Here is a 17317-nt window from a genome sequence, read left to right on the forward strand (position 1 = left end):
GTATTTGGTTTTTTTTTTTTTTTTTTTCCCTTTTTCTTTTTTTGCTGCTAAGAAATCTAGAATATAGGCATTTGGTCTTGTGATCCTTGCTGAATAGGAGGTTGAGATTTCTTGATCCCCCCCCCCCCCCCCCCTGTTGTTGTGTGTTTTTTTTTTTTTTTTTGACCAAATCACTGTGAAAGTGCAGGATCATCTTGGTGCCTGCAAGTGGCTATGCTTGTTTTCTAACCAGTAATTTTGTCCCTACATAGGACCTATTGATCCTAATCTTAGACTGTATATGGGGCTTCAGCTTTAAATATTAAAGGCTAACTCTCTACCTTTTTAGGATCATGTTACATTATTAATACAGATGTAACATGGTGCAAATTAATCCCCCTTTTCTCCCATAATGGCGTGCAAGGATTCTTCTCCCTGCAGCGGCTGTCCCTTTTGAAACCTGCGCAGTTATACAAGGCTCCACTCACACATCCGCATCATTCATTTACAGAATTCTGTGAATAAATACGTTGCAGGTTCTGTTTGCCAATGCAGCAGATGAACTTGTAGTTCTTTGTGAAACACAAGTACAGGGATCACTGCACTTTTAGTCCATTGACACTTCCTCAGGCTCTCTACCTGGAAGCTTGTACCTCCCTATGGACATAGAGCTGGAGGAGCAGCCTGTGGGAGCCTGGCATTGCACCCACAATCCACTGATCACAGTTGCAATGCTTTACAGGCTCATGAAAGATAAAAGCACATTTTTTATTTTGACGGACACCGCTCCTGATCTTCTTAACCATTGGGTTATACTGCCCCCTACAGGAGTAGGACACTAGGCAGAAGAAAAATCTGGTTACACCTATGGACAGTCCCAGGGGGTATACTCCTCCTCTCTGCTATAGGTACTCGGACCTAGTTCCTTGCTGGGATGTCTGGTCCTGGCAATTTTTTTCTTTAAGATAGAAATGTTTCTCCAGGTTTTTTTTGCCTGTGAGATCTACAACCAGCTGCCAGACTGGGCCAGCGAGCGCATGCGCAGACCTCAGCTCTGCGCTAGGTCGACTGCGACATAGCCCCACCGGGCGGGGGCTGGCTAGCGAGTTTAACACCTCGTGAGGCCGCATATGACTGGGTCTCGACCCGAGTCGCAGCGTTCCTCCTGCTGGCTAGCCCCCCATTTTGATGGTGAGCGGTTCTGTCTGGAGCGGTGCCCGCCTAGTTCCTGGTATGGAATGAGTAGCTGTGCCCCCCCCCCCCTCTCCCTCTGCAGGGTTTTGGGGAGGACGTGGGTCCCTCCTTGAGACAGTCCCCCCTCCTTCCCGTCAGGCACCCCCCTTCATCTGTCCCCCCATTCTACTATCCTCCTCCCCCCCCCCCCCCCCTCCACTTATGCTGGGGCTGTGTGCGTGGTTTGGTCCACCTCCTGGGTGGGGGCAGGGTGCTGTGATGGGGACGATCAGCTGTGCGGTGGGGGGGGGTTACACCTGGTGGGGGCCGCCATTTTGCTGTAGCCTGTGTGCTTAATGCACGGTGGCCATGTTTGTGTAGTCTGGCGTCCATGGTTTTGCTGTTAAAAATAGCCGCGGCCATGACTGTGGAGCCATGTGGGTGGCGATTTTTGGCGGTGGACCCCCCTCCTCATCCCCCGGTGCTAAATCCTTTCCTGATCGCCACAAGTGAAGTGCAGATTATCCTGGTGGCTACAGGTGCCTGAGTCTGGTGGGGGTCATCTCCCTCTCCCTCTGGGGATCGCTTGGTGCTCTGTGACTGGCGACCGGGTGGTGCTGCCAGCACGGTTGGAGTTGTCCATTTGCAGTGTTTTTTTGGGGTCCCCCTGGTGACTCATGGAGTCTTTTAGAGCACATTTCCCCACCTAATCCCCTCTCTGAGGCTGCAAGGCCTTCTGGGTCCCAACCATCCATCGATGCACTGACGGCGGTCTTGAAGTCCTTTGTGTCCTGGGTGGAGGTGGTTTTCGGGCGATGGGCTAGCTCTTACCTCTATCGTGGGTGGGGGGTCGTCTTCGCTGGTTTCCAGACCCGTGGATTTCCCTGGTACAAGACAAGTTGGTCCACTAAGTCATTCGGTCCAGCTACAAGATTTCGTTTTATTCTTGTCCCCCTGCAAGGTCCTTTCCTTCCAACTTGCGCCTGTCCCCGGACCGCTTACAGCAGAGGTCTTCAAACTATGGACCTCCAGTTGTTCATGAAATACAATTCCCATCATGCCTAGTCATGTCTGTGAATGTCAGTTTTCCAAAGCCTCATGGGATGTGTAGTTCCACAACAGCTGGAGGGCCCCAGCTTTGGAATGTTTTCAGGGTTTTTCTTTAAACCTGTTTACAGTTCCCAGGAAGGAAGGCAAGGTGCGTCCAATCCTGGACCTCAAAGCTCTGAACTTCTTTGTGTGGATGCAGAAGTTCAGGATGGAGTCTATTCGCACGGTGGTGGCATCCCTGCATCAGGGGGATTTTCTTGCCTCTATCGACATCAAGGATGCTTACCTTCACATTCCAATATGTGCCGGTCACCAGCGCTTCCTCCAATTTGCCGTGGGAGAGGCGCATTATCAGTTTTTGGCGTTACCATTTGGTCCCGCCTCGCGGGTTCTAAATGAGCTCAGTCAGGTGATTGCCAGACCATTATTCTTGATCTTTAAGGATAGTTTACAGACAGGTATGGTGCCAGCTGATTGGAAAAAAGCTAACGTGGTACCAATATTTAAAAAGGGGCCGAGATATATCCCGGGTAACTATAGGCCGGTCAGCCTAACATCTGTAGTCTGCAAAATTTTGGAGGGGATGATAAGGGACCACATACAAGACTTTAGTAATGAAAACGGTATTATAAGTAGTAATCCGCATGGATTCATGAAAAATCGTTCATGCCAAACCAATCTATTAACCTTCTACGATGAAGTGAGCTGCCACTTAGATAAAGGTAAGCCTGTGGATGTGGTGTATCTGGACTTTGCAAAGGCCTTTGACACCGTTCCCCACAAACGCTTACTGTACAAACTAAGGAAGGTAGGTATGGACCATAAGGTGAGTACCTGGATAGAGAACTGGCTCCAGGGGAGAGTACAGAGGGTGGTGATTAATGGGGAGTACTCGGATTGGGCGGGTGTGGAAAGTGGGGTCCCCCAGGGTTCTGTCCTGGGACCAATCCTGTTTAATTTATTTATAAATGATCTAGAGGAGGGGATATCTAGTACAATCTCAGTATTTGCAGATGATACTAAATTAGGCATGCCAATATCTTCTATGCAGGATGTGGAAATCTTGCAAGCAGACCTGAACAAAATAACGGGGTGGGCAACTACATGGCAGATGAGATTTAATGTAGAAAAATGTAAAGTAATGCACTTGGGGGCCAGAAACCAGAAAGCAAGCTACTCACTAGGGGGGTAACCTCTGGGTGAGTCTAGGATGGAATGGGACCTGGGGGTACTGGTAGACAACAGGCTTGGAAGTGGCATGCAATGCCAAGCCGCTGCAAGCAAAGCCAACAGAATACTGGGTTGTATAAAAAAGGGGATTCACTCCAGAAATAAAGAGATTATTCTTCCACTCTACAAGACTCTGGTCCGGCCACATCTGGAGTATGATGTCCAGTTCTGGGCACCGGTCCTCAGGAAGGATGTGCTGGAACTGGAGAAAGTCCAGAGAAGGGCAACAAAAATAATTAGGGGAATGGAGGACATCGGCTATGAGGAAAGACTACAAGCACTGAACCTATTCTCTCTGGAGAAGAGACGCTTGAGGGGGGATATGATATCAATGTACAAATACTGTACTGGCGACCCTAGCATAAGGAACAAACTATTTAGAGTAAGGGAATACAATAAGACACGTGGCCACTCACTAAAACTAGAGGAAAGGCGGTTTAACCTTAAAGTGCGTAAGGGGTTCTTCACTGTAAGAGCAGTAAGGATGTGGAATTCTCTTCCGCAAGCAGTCGTATCAGTGGGGAGCATTGATAGTTTCAAAAAACTATTGGATGGACACCTTAAAGACCACAACATACAGGGGTATACAATGTACGGTTAAAAGCAAACACACACACATAGGTTGAACTGGATGGACTTGTGTCTTTTTTCAGCCTCACTAACTATGTAACTATGTAGCGGTACTGGGCTACTTGGATGACCTCCTTCTGCGAGTGGAGTCTCCTACTGTTCTGGTGGAAAACCTGGAAATCGCAATACAAACTCGGAGGGAGTTTGACTGGATTCTGAATTTTCAGAAGTCTGCTCTAGTTCCATCCATAAAGCTGGACTATCTGGGTCTGACTCTGCATTAGCCAGAGTGATCCTTCCAAACTTCAGAAATCGCAGGCTGCAATTCGTCCCCTGCTGTCCAGCAGATGGTCAGCCCCCCGGACTTTCATGCGAGTGCTGGACGTGATGGTGTCTACCGTCGAGGCAGTTCCGTTTGCACAGTTCTATATGAGGTCCCTGCAAAGGGAGATTCTGGCCAAATGGGACAAAACTCTGCAGTCTCTGGACAATCGGATACGGCTGAGCTGAGGAACAAGAGTCCCTGATATGGCGGCATTGTGCTTTGGCTGGGCAAATCCTTCCTCCCCTTGTATTGGACAGTAGTCACCACAGATGCCAGCCTGTCCGGCAAAAAATCTGCTCAGGGGCTCTGGACACTGGAAGAGTCCAAACTACCGATCAATGTCTTGGAACTCCGAGCAATCAGACTGTGCCTGGACTATTGGACAGATGGTTTTCAGGGATGGCCAGTGTGTATTCAGTCGGACGGATTTTAAGGCTCCATACCCTCAGATAGAACCAGATGACTGCATAGACCTTTGTAATGAGGGTCAATACTATCCAGTAAGAGGCAGTGTGATCAGGTGTTGGTGGCCGGTACCTGCAGCACTTATAGAGGCCTTTTTTCATCAGAAGAAGTGCACCCTTTTGTTTTTCCCCTGGGATATGGATACTAAACTCGCTTTTAATCATTGTTTAACGCTACACCTTTTTTCCTAATGCCACGGCCGTGGCTTATGTTGTTAATCAGTGGGCACAAGAAGTGTCCTGGCGGCTCTGGAGGTAGTTGGCATGCTAAGGTGGGCAGAATGGTTCGTTCCAGCCCTCTCCACTGTACACATTGCCGAGGTGGCAGGCGGATTACCTCAGTCAGCAGGTGTTGGACCAAGGGTAGTGGTCCCTTCATCCGGAGGGGTTTCATCAATTGTTTCTCCAGTGGGGCATCCCTGAGGTGGATCTGTTGGCGTCTCGGATCAAAAGAAAGGTGCAGAAGTTTGTGGCTCAGTCACTGGATCCTCTGGCTGACGCCACAGATGCGCTGGTGGCCCCTTGGGGTCAGTATTGTTTGATTTACACCTTCCCTCCTCTCAAGCTTCTGCCAAGACTTCTATGCAGGATGGAGGCAGAAGGGATTCTGGTCATGTTAGTGGCTCCAGACTGGCCTCGCCGTGCTTGGTATGATGATCTAGTGCAGCTGGTCGCCGATGTTCTTTCAACGCTTCCTCCCAAGGAGGATCTGCTGTCCCAAGGACCAACTTTCCGTCCTGCTTTACAGTCGCTGGCTTTGACGGCTTGGCTGTTGAACACTGTTGAACACCAGGTGCTGATGGATAGAGATTTATCGGAGTCAGTGATTCCAACGCTGTTCAAAGCTAGGAAATCTACTTCTAGGAAGCTCTACCATCGTACGTGTAAGAGGTACATTGCGTGGTGCGAGTCTCTTGGGTTTCTTCTCAGTGTCACGGATCTTGACTATCCTTCAACAGATAGATGAGCAGAAACTGGCCTTGAGTACTATCAATGCATCATGTCCCCTTATAAAATTTTTGTCCTTTTTTCACACGAATAGAGCTTTCTTTTGGTGGTATTTATTCTTCACTGTGTGTTTTTGGCGCTATAAATGAAAAAAGACTGACAATTTTGTAAAAGAAAATGCATTTTCTTAGTTTTGGTTATATAATTTAGCAAAAATTGGATTTTTGACTTGCTGTAAAATCCATTTTTCTGATGATCATTGATGGACACAGCACCCACACCTCTGCAGAGTTATTATTCTTCTGACACTGCTTGTTACAAAACTGAGTGGCTATAGCAGAGAGAGGGAGTAAAACTCCTGGGACTGGCCAAAGGTGTAGCCAGAATTTCTTTCTGCCTAGTGTCCTACTCCTGCAGGGTAGTATAATTCAATGGTTATGAATACCAGGAGCTGTGTCCGGCAATGAACATCAGAAAAATGGATTTTACGGTAAGTCAAAAATCCAATTTTTGCTAAATTTTATAACCAAAACGCTAAAGCTCCTGCCGAGGATTCTGCACCGAATAGAGGTGGAAGGGATTCTGGTGGCCCCAGACTGGCCTCACTGGTCTTTGTATGCAGATCTGGTAAGGTTGGTTCGCCGATGCTCCTTGGAGACTTCCTCTCAGGGAAGATCTGCTTTCTCAAGGACCGATCTTCCGTCCTGCTTTACAGTCGCTGACTTTAATGACATGGCTGTTAAAAAGCCAGGTGTTGAAGGATAGGGGTCTTTCTGACTCTGTGATTCCTACACTGTTGAAGGCCAGGAAGTCTACTTCCAGGAAGATCTATCATCGTACTTGGAAATCGTACCTTTCATGGTGTGAGTCCATGAAGGTGCATCCTCGCCTTTTTTCGGTGGTTAGGATCTTGACTTTCCTTTTTAAAGAGGTCTCGAACAGAAGTTGGCCTTGGCTACTATTAAAGGCCAAGTGTCGGCCTTGGCTGTCTTTTTCTAACATCCTTTAGCCTCGCATGCGTTAATTTGCACTTTTATCCAAGGGGTCCGTCATGTGGCCCCTCCGAGGCAATTCCCGTTACCTCCGTGGGATCTGAATTTGGTATTGTTTGTTCTTTAATAACTTCCTTTTTGAGAACATTAGGGAGATTCCTTTGCTTACCTTGTCTCAGAAGGTTTACTTTTTTTATGGCTTTTAATTCTGCTCGCAGAGTATCGGAATTGGTGGCACTTTCCTGACGTTCGCCTTATTTGGTGGCCCACAGAGATAAAGTGGTACTTTGACCTAGTCAGTCCTTTCTTCCTAAGGTGGTTTCTGAGTTCCATCTAAATGAAGACATTTTGCTGCTTTCTTAGATATGGCTTTGCATTTTCTGGATGTGGTTCTGGCAATTAGGGTTTACCTGGCGGCTACTGAATCTTTAAGGAAATCAGATTCCCTTTTTGTCCTTATGGAAGGACCTAGAAAGGGATTGGATGCGTCTGTAGGTGGATCAGGCAGACGGTGGTTCAGGCTTATTCACTGAAGGTTCCACCTTCTCCTGTGAAGGCGCATTCTATTAGGTTGCTGAGTGCTTCTTGGGCTTTTCGCCATCAGGCATCAGTGATCCAAGTTTGCAAGGAGGCACCTTTGTCTTCTGTGCACACGTTCACAAAATTTTATGTGTGTTGAAATCCTTGGATTTTTCTTTTGGCCGCAAGGTTTTGCAAGCTGCTATTTTAAAAGAGACTTTGTCTCTTTGAGGGGGTTTGTCCAGGTGAGCTCCTGTTGTTCCTGGTTGAGCTCTATATTCTCTGGTTGACTTCGGTTTTAGCCTTGTTGGGAATTACGTTCTTTTTCTGCATTGTTTTCCCCCCATGCAAATACTGCTTTGGGACGTTCCAATGGTCAAGAATTTATATGGAGCTGCCTCTGTCAATGAACGATAGAGAAAACTGGATTTTTGTCTTACCGTAAAATCCTTTTCTCTGAAGTTCAGTGACAGACGCAGCACCCGCCCCTCTATCTTGAGTGGTTTGGGGTTTTTCCTCTAAACACTGCTTGCAGCTAAACTGAAGCTTATAGTGGAGTGTGTTGGTATAGGCCTGGTAAAGCATTTTCCTGCCTAGTGTTCTACTCCTGTAAGGGGCAGCATAACCCAATGGTCAAGAATTATATGGAGCTGCATCTGTCAATGGACTTCAGAGAAAAGGATTTTACGGTAAGACAAAAATCCAGTTATCGTTTTCCTTCCACTTCACAATTATGTGGCACTCTGTGTTGGTCTATCACATAAAATCCCAATAAAATACATTTTCATTTTTGGTTGTAACATGACAAAATGTGGAAAATGTCAAGGGGTATGAATACTTTAAGGCACTGTGTGTATATATAGTTTTGCATGTTATCGGCAGCTATTTCTCACTTTTTAGTTTTTATGTTAGTGTTGTTTTAACTATAACTGCTATTTTTCAGTTTTTATAAATGTTTTTTTAAAGGTGTGTAAACGTACATTTATTGTAGGTACTTGTATATAGCTCATTAATGTACGCAGCACTTTACATGCATATATACTAATATAATATTAGATTTCTCTTTCGTTCATTGACAGACACAGCTCCTGATATTCTTAACCATTAGGTTATACTGCCCCCTACAGGAGTAGGACACTAGGCAGAAAAAAGTCTAGCTACGCCTATGGGCAGTCCCAGGGGGTATACTCTCTCTATCTCTGCTATTTGTACTCCTTCTTTTTTTTTTTTTTTTCTACCTAGTCAGGAGTAAGGACCTAGGGCCTTGCTGAGATCTCTGGTCCTGGCAAAATTTTTTTTTTTTTTTAGCTAGATTTTTTTTTTTTTTTTTTTCCTCCTGGTTTTTCCACAATCAACTGCTGGACTGGGCGATGGGCTGGATAATCTAGATCTAGTGGTCCCCCCAGTCTGGCCAGCGAGCGTGCGCAGACCTCAGCTCCACGATAGGTCGGCCGCGACATAGCCCCATTGGATGGGAGCTGGCCTGCGAGTTAAACGCCTCGCGAGCAGCAAAGGTGTAACCTTTCCCCTCCTATTTTGACAGAATAGTCACTACAGAGTAGGGAAGACTAAAGCTTCCCCTTGGGGTCCCTAAGCACTTTGCTAGGCGATACCCCTATTAGAAGTCCCTTCTTAAGAAGTAGACTGTTCCACTGGTGGTGGACCCTCTAGTTTCCAGATTGAACAAGGCAACCATGATTCCATTTTAAGACTCCCCCGCCTTTAAGGACCCAGCTGACAGGAAGGCGGAGGCTGTGGCCCGCAGTATGTACACCCTAGCTGGTTCGGCACTAAGGCCTATATTCACCATTGCCCTGGTGTCGCAGACTCTGACTGAGTGGGCTAAGCTTTTACGCCCTGACCTGGAGGGAGAACTGCTCCCCCCTGCCTTTGCTGAGCTGGCGGACCAGCTGGTCCAGGGGCTGCAGTTTATCTGTGATGCCTCTTTGGATGCGGCTCCCCTAGTGGCTCGGCTCTGTTTTGACAGTGGTCCTTCAGTGTGTCTTTTTGGCTCAAATGCTGGTCTGCGGACCAGACTTCTAAAAAGGTCTTGACTGATCTTCCCGTTTAAGGAGATCGCCTGTTTGGTTCTACCCTGGATGACATCATTAAAGGGCTCACAGGGTGAAGAGTACCATTCTTCTACAGGTTACTAAGGGCAAGGACCCTCTTTCTAGATGTGGGCCCTCCTCCTCTGCTCATAAGAAGTTTTTTTTGTCCCTCAGGGTCGAATGACAAAGGATCAAAGCCCAGGATCCAAGCGAACTTGGTCTGGCAAGTCAAGAGTGGGCTTCTCCAGACCCGAGGACAAGGCCCATTCAGATCGAAGGTGCACCCTCACCCGTATCTGGGGTGGGGGACGTCTCCGTTGGTTCCAGGTCCAGTTACAAGTTCGGGTTCTGTTCTTCCCCTTGGAAAGGTTCTTGCCTTCCAACGTGCGACTGTCCTGGTCCGCTTACAGGCTCTCTTTGGGGCGGTGCAAGACCTTGTGCTGCAAGGGGTGATTGTCCCCCGGCAAGGTTCTTTCCTTCCAACTTGCACCTGTCCCCAGACAGCTTATAGGGTCTGTTTGGGGCGGGACAAGACCTGTTACTTCAAGAGGATATTGTCCCTGTTCCAACTTAGGAAGGTTTTCAGGGGTTTTACTCAAACCTGTTTACAGTCCCCAGAAAGCAAGGTGCTGAACTGCTAGTGCAAGTGCAGAAGTTTGGAATGGAGTCTGTTTGCGCAGTGGTGTCTCTCCTGCATTGAGGGATTTTCTTGCCTCCACCGACATCAAGGATGCTTACCCTCACCTTCCAATATGTGGCCGTAACCAGTGCTTCCTCCACTTTGCTGTGGGAGAGGAGCATTATCCGTTTTGTATCGTTACCCTTTGGTCTCGCCTCTGCTCCTCGGGTCGTCACGAAAGTGTTGGCACCGGTGCTAGCAGTGTTACGTCAGCAGGGGATCACGGTCCTGGGCTACTTGGATGAGTAGTCTCTTACTGCGCTGGTGGAAAACCTGGACATCTCCATACGGATCCTGAGGAAGTTTGGCTGGATTCTGAATCTTCAGAAGTCTGCCATGGTTCCTTCCCCAAAACTAGACTATCTGGGTCTGACTCAACCAGAGTACTCCTTCCTCTGCACAAACTCCAGAGACTGCAGGCTGCAATTCACCTCCTGCTGTCCAGCAGATGTCCATTCCTCCGGACTTGCATGCGAGTGCTGGACTGATGGTGTCTACCTTTTTGAAGGCTGATGTTTAGAGGACTTGGTCCTCTTTGAGGGTGTATTTTGTTTTTTTTGTTTTTTTTTTCAGGTGGGCTCAAAGTTGTTTTAGTTCAGCCCCTGTTGCTTGGTTTGCTACTGTTTTTAGCCTTGGAATTTTTTTGCTGTTTAACACTGCTTTGAGATGTCCCAATGGTTAAGAATATCAGGAGCTGTGTCTGTCAGTGAACAAAATAGAAAATGGGATTTTTGACTTATTGTAAAATCCCTTCCTCTGATGTTCATTGATGGACACAGCACCCACCCCTCTGTGGAGTTGTTTTTTCTCTGACACTGCTTGTAACAAAACTGAGTACCTATAGCAGAGAGAGGGAGTATACCCCCTAGGACTGCCCATAGACGTAGCCAGACCTTTTTTTTTTTTTTTTTTCTGCCTAGTGTCCTACTCCTGTAGGGGGCAGTATAACCCAATGGTTAAGAATATCAGGAGCTGTCCATGTCAATGAACATCAGAGAAATGGATTTTACGATAAGTCAAAAAATCCTATTTTTTTTTTTTTTTTCACATGAGTCCCTGCCCTCAAGGAGCGTAGTCTAAGGTCCCTAACTCACATTCAGACATACACATACTAGGGCCTATTTAGACAGGAGCCAGTTAACCTACCAGCATGTCTTTGGAGTGTGGGAAGAAACTGGAGTACCCGGAGGAAACCCACACATGGAGAACATGCAAACTCCAGGCAGATAGTGGCAGGCATATAAGCACAGTTTCAGTCAAGGAGGGTATGTACACAAAATAAAGGTACAATAGGATGATGGTCTGGAAATAGAAGTTCTGAATCTATATTTGTATGTTTGCCTTATTCTCCAACAGAAAACTCCATAAAACATCTTAATTTTGACTAGTTTATAAGATGAAGAATTAGGAAAAGTAGACCCTGGGTTCAGACTCATTAATTGTTTTCATTTCTTTAGGCACTACGTGGTTCGAGGACCCGAGATGACCCCTTATGAAGGTAAGATAATTGTAATATTTAGCTTTCATTTTGCATCATCACAATAAAAATCACTACTTTCTTATCTGGATCTGCATTGGTCCGATCTAGTCTCCCTCTCTCCTAGGATTAGGGGAGGGCCCCGAACATGTTGGTTTAGGGCAGGCATGTCCAACCTGCGGCCCTGAACCGCAGGCAATGCGGCCCACTGCCCCCTGAAAATTTTTTTTTTTTTTTTTTTTTTTTCTGCTGGGGAGGAAGGAAGTCGAGTCGGGGGCACGGCCAAAGAGGCAGCCTTGGAGGGGATCATCCACTAGTTGTGTTAAATTAGTGCTGGGGGAGGGGGGGGTGGTGGGCGCGGTGGCGTTTTATTACTTGTATACCTTAACTATAGTATATATTTTTATATGCGGCCTGAGAAAATTTCTCTACACTCAGTGGCCCAGAGAAGCCAAAAGGTTGGACACCCATGGTTTAGGGTGTTTTATGCCAGCTTTGCAAAGATCGAAATTTCCCCACTGGCAGAAAACAATAGCATTGAATGGGGGAATCGGGTCAGTTTTTTTTTTTTTTTTTTTTCGTTTAATCTGCTGAATGAAAAAAACTGACTCCTCTATGGGCTGCCTTATACAGATTAGATGTTGGCAGGAGAGGAACAAGAAGCACATATGTTATGTTTGGAAAATTGGCAGTTTTTGGCCTCCTGAAAATGCTAGTTGCCTAGCTGGGTTTGGTTTGAATACTTTTCAGTCAGAGACCTAGAACAAGCATGCAGCAAATGCAAGTCTGAGAAAAGTCAGAATTTGTTACGTCCTGTTTTGGTGCATTGTCTCAGCATACTGAAGCCATAGCATCAGCATGACAGCGAGTCATATTCTCTTATAATGGCTTTCCTTCGATTAATGTGGCATTTTAGAGAAAGATCAGGATTAAAGTCAACCTTTTGGACCTAATTTCATACTCTACTCCTATTAGGAGTGTAATAGCTTAGAGGCATTGTAGCTTACATAATGCCCAGAATCACAAAGCCATTCACTCCTTACCATAATCTGAGTGCTTCTTGTGTCTTCATTCTTTCCACACATCTGCGTCATCCATTCATAGGAATTGCTGAATGAAAAGATTGCATGTCTTATCTACAACCGTAGTACAAGGACTTCGAGAATTCCAGCAGCAGGGTGGTAATGGCAAGTTGCCGTACAGACCCGGGGCTGGGGGTACACATTGCAAGAGCCTGTGCATTGCACCCACATAACATTGATTGCAGTAGCAATTATCTGCAGGCCTGAAGGCAAAAATGTTATTATTATTGCTGCATTTGTTACATTTTTCCTAAGGGCTCTTTCACAAGGCCGCTCCGTGTGAAAGCTCCGCTGCGGGACTTTTTTTTTTTTTTCACGGAGCGGATGACATTTGTGTCATCCGCTCCGTAAGTCCGCATATCATCCCATCCGTTTGCGGATGATCTGTGGACATAATGTAAGTCTATGGGCATTGCGGATGTCAGCGGGTGACACCGCTGACATCCGATTTTCCTTCCTTTCCGTTTTTTGAACGGATGAAAAAATAGGGTTCTGTTCCGTTCCAAAAAACGGAACAGAACTGAAAGGAAGAAAATCGGATGTCAGAGGATGGTATTCCGCTGACATCCGCAATGCCATTGACTTACATTATGTCCGCAAATCATCCGCAAAAAAATAGGATGATTTGCGGACACACGGAGCGCCCGTGTGAAAGAGCCCTAAAGGTGGACTATGCTTTAAATGAATCTGTGCTGCAAAGAACAAATAATGAGCTGAATTTCAGTTGCAGAATAAAATCTTGGTCAGGGCAGATGTGGAAGCTTTTTTTTCTTTTCTGATTTGATTAAGGATACTCTTTAATGTCTTCTGATCGCTTTGTCTTATTTCAGAGACTTTATTGTGCATCTGAGATGTTTTTGTCTTCTAATTATAGTATGTATTCTCTTTTGCAGGTGGTTACTATCATGGGAAACTAATATTTCCAAGAGAATTCCCCTTTAAACCACCTAGTATTTATATGATCACTCCTAATGGACGGTTTAAATGTAACACACGGTAGGAATATTTCTTTTTCAACATCAAACTGTCAGGGGATGAGTTGAGAAATATGGTCATAGAAGAGCTCTTGCCCAATTATAAAATAGAGTATTAAAATGAATTTTGTTGCCAAAGCTTTTTTTTTTTTTTTTTTTTAATGGAGTAGAGAAGGATTTTAAGCAGTCAAGTTTTTATTTCTATCTGTGACTCCACAGATTCTCCTTTCTAATTTTCCTTTGCCCATTGTCACTGGGACAGAAAGTGGAAAAACCCCAAAATAATAGTTGTCAACAGGAAAAGAGGCAAGGCAACATCTTCCATATGGGAGCTGTTGGGAATTGAGATTACCCTCTAATTATAGAGCTTTCCTCTCACTGCCTGTTGCGTCTTTGATGCAGGAAGTGAAGGGAAATCCCTCTAATGGGACACAAGAAGCAAAAAAAAAAAATAAAAAATAGGTGATGTTTTAAGCTTGCTCTTCGTCTCTATTAAAAATGCAAAAAAATGTTTTTGATCCACTTCAGCTCTGGAAGATATACCTCCCTTCATGACCAGGCCAGTTTTTGCGATACGGTACTGCGCTACTTCAACTGACTATTAGGCAGTCGTGCAACACTGTACCCAAATAAAATTGATGCCCTTTTTCCCCACAAATAGTTTTCTTTTGATGCTTTTTGATCACCCCTGCCTTTTTTTATTTTTTGCACTATAAACAAAAAAGACTTTCAATTTTGGAAAAATAAAAAATATATTTTTTACTTTCTGCTAGAGAACATAAATTGAAAAAAAAAATGTGAAAAAAAAAAACTATTTTGTTCATCAATTTAGACCACTATGTATTCTGCTACATATTTTTTGGTAAAATATCCCAATAATCGTTTAGTGATTGGTGTGCGCAAATGTAATAGCCTCTACAAACTATGGGTTATTTTTAATGGAATTTCTATTTATTTTTTACTCGTTATGGCAGCGATCAGTGACTTATAGCGGGACTGCAATATTGTAGCGGACAGTCCAACACTGACGCTTGTCACTTTTTGGGGACCAGTGACACTAATACAGTGATCAGTGCTAAAAATATAAACTTTCACTGTACTAATGACACTGGCTGGGAAGGGGTTAACATGGGCGATCAAAGGGTTAAATGTGTTCCTAGCTGGTGTATTATCAAACTGTGGGAGGTGATTGAATTAAGAGAAGGCATAAATCCGTGTCTCTGTTTTGCAGGAACACAGGATCAATACCTTCCCCACTGACAGAAGGGCAATTTGCCTTGTTTACATAGGCAAACTACCATTCTGCCTGTGTAACGAACAATCGGCGGTTGGTGGCGGATATCAAGTCCACAGTACCTGCTGACAGGCTCCTGCTGTGAATAATCACAGCCGGAGTGGGCCCCAAACCCGGTAGTGCAGGAGAGCATCCTTGCCACCATATATGTTAAGTATATGGTCAGCAAGTGGTTACAGTACATACGCGTTAAAAAATTGTGGAAAACCCTAAATATAGCCATATAAAGTTTGTTACCCTTAAAAAATAAATAAATCAAAACTAGAGATCCTGTTTCCTTATAGCAGGTAAAACAGCGCAGTGCTTGTGTTTTCTAACCTGCCCCTCTGGAAATTGTAAAAAACCAGGCTGATCCTACCAGTTTCTGCCCTCCCCGCTCAGTGCTGACCATGATAATCATGGCTACTGAGCTCGGACTACCGTGGTCTGCCTTCATTCCTCCGTCATCCGCAGCTTTGCTTTCCTCTCTCCCCTCCCTGCCTGTCAACTCGGGAGCCTGTGTCTGTCTCTGCCTCCCTCTGCTGCTGTTAATAAAAAAAGTACAATGTTACTGACAGCCCCTCTCTTTCAAGCTCCCATCCTGAACTATAGAATGGTTTGTAAGAAACTAAGGCTCTAAATACCTTTTTGTGAAGTAGCTTCAGGCCGGTCACGTGACTCCCGGTTGACTTTAGAGGAAAAGCTCGGCTCCTCCTGCTGTAGCCCTGAATAGTAATAGCAGAGCGGCCAGGAGTCAAGTGACCGGCCTGAAGACACTTTGCAAAAAGGTATTTAGAGCCTTAGGTTCTTGTAAAAATGTATACAGTGCAGGATGGGAGCTTGAAAGTGAGGGGCTGGCAGCAAAGCAAAATTTACAGTTACAAACCCTTTAAAGAGGTCAAGAGTCAATCTCTCTATTAAGCATTATGATGTAGGAAAGCTATGATAACAAATGACATAATTATACAGGCATTCATCTTGTTGAAGAGAAGTTTGTGTTCTAAAATCCCTTGCTACTTGAAGCCAGGAGACAGAAAGGCCTTGCATGACACTCCAGTAAGAGCTTGCTACTATTGCAGCGCAAATGGCTGAATGTATAAAGATGTGTCACATGGCATTAAATTAAAGAGGCACATACTGTAGCTTGCCTGGCAGTGGGAGACAGGTATATGCGTATGACTGGATGATCAGTGCACTCAACTGTGCTTGGCATGATTGGTAGGACTGATGTGTAATTACCAGCACTAAGAATGCTATATATATATATATATATATATATATATATATATATATATATATATATATATTCAAAATGTGTATATACTCGAAATGTGTAATTCACTCAGCTTTGTCCAGAGCTTTATGTTTTAGGAAGCGCAACCTCAAATAGGAGCCTGTGACATTAAGGCCAACTTCAAATAATGCAATTTCCTCAAGGAGAGGCGCTGCGTTTGGATAAGGAGTGTTATGAGCTAGCAAGGTTGGGATTGTGGACCCACAAAGCTGCCTGCAAGTGTAATAGGGTGTGTAGAGTCTATGAAGCTACTGGTATTCACTGGTAGTCAGAGTTCAATACTCAAATCTAAATTGCCTTCCTTTTTCAGGCCAAGCCCAACAAATACAATGTTTTTCCTCCATTTAAGATTGAAAAAAAAATCCCAATTGTTTTAGCATTTAATGACCACGTTGGCATTCTGATGTGTTTTTCCCTTGCCTTCTGCAGACTCTGCCTTTCGATCACAGACTTCCACCCAGACACATGGAATCCAGCGTGGTCGGTATCGACAATCCTCACAGGTCTACTCAGCTTCATGGTGGAGAAAGGACCCACCCTGGGCAGCATAGAGACCTCAGACTTTACTGTAAGTGTGTGATTACAGATTTAAGATAGAGGATCTCTAGTCAAAGGAATGTTATTGTAGTTCTGGCGTTGAAGTGTGATTTGCTTCCCTGGAACACCCCTTGGAAAATGACGGTCATTCCACTTGTTGCTTGCAGTGACACTTGTAGAAGCTAGGCAGGGTAAAGACCCACTACCACCTGAAAAGACTAGCTTGTTGGGGCTGCATAGTCATCCTGAAGGGCAGGTTGTTTCTTCTTCTTCTTCTTGTCAGACAGTAGAGTTCTTGATGACCTTTCAGTATGTGGCTGTGCAAAAACAATGGCTAGGCTAGCCCTTAACATTTCCCATCTTTTTACATGTTGTGTACATTTCATTTTGTAGGCTACCCATACCAATAAACCCTGGCTCTGTTTTTGTAGGTATCCCCTAAAACATTCCAATGGATGGATAGGTACTTTCACTGATAGGTTGAAACCCTTTTTTCTTCTGCAGTGTCATCCTTGTTGCCTCTGTAGCTGCTATAGATTTTGGCAGCACTGATGGCCCAGTCAGTGAAAAGTCACACCAAGCTCTGCCCACAGCCTTTTAGATGAAAAGCACATTGAGGTTTCTGCAGAAGCTCGCATATATCCGAACAAAATTACTTGCAAGCGAAGCTTCGTCCCACCGACCTCTTCTAGCATTCTCG

General features: G+C 45.1%; 1 protein-coding gene across 1 annotated transcript in view; it reads left to right on the forward strand.

Annotated features, from left to right (window-relative positions):
• The window catches only part of UBE2J2 (ubiquitin conjugating enzyme E2 J2), a 53276-nt gene that overhangs the window by 17651 nt on the left and 18308 nt on the right, over nt 1-17317 (forward strand). Inside the window, exons 3-5 of the mRNA XM_082273193.1 lie at nt 11438-11478; nt 13433-13535; nt 16510-16648. Coding sequence (XP_082129319.1) covers nt 11438-11478; nt 13433-13535; nt 16510-16648 — 283 coding nt within the window. The remainder of the gene's footprint in view (nt 1-11437; nt 11479-13432; nt 13536-16509; nt 16649-17317) is intronic.

The sequence above is a fragment of the Pelophylax lessonae genome (genome assembly GCF_965119305.1).
Source record: "Pelophylax lessonae genome assembly, chromosome: 12".
NCBI lineage: Eukaryota > Metazoa > Chordata > Amphibia > Anura > Ranidae > Pelophylax > Pelophylax lessonae.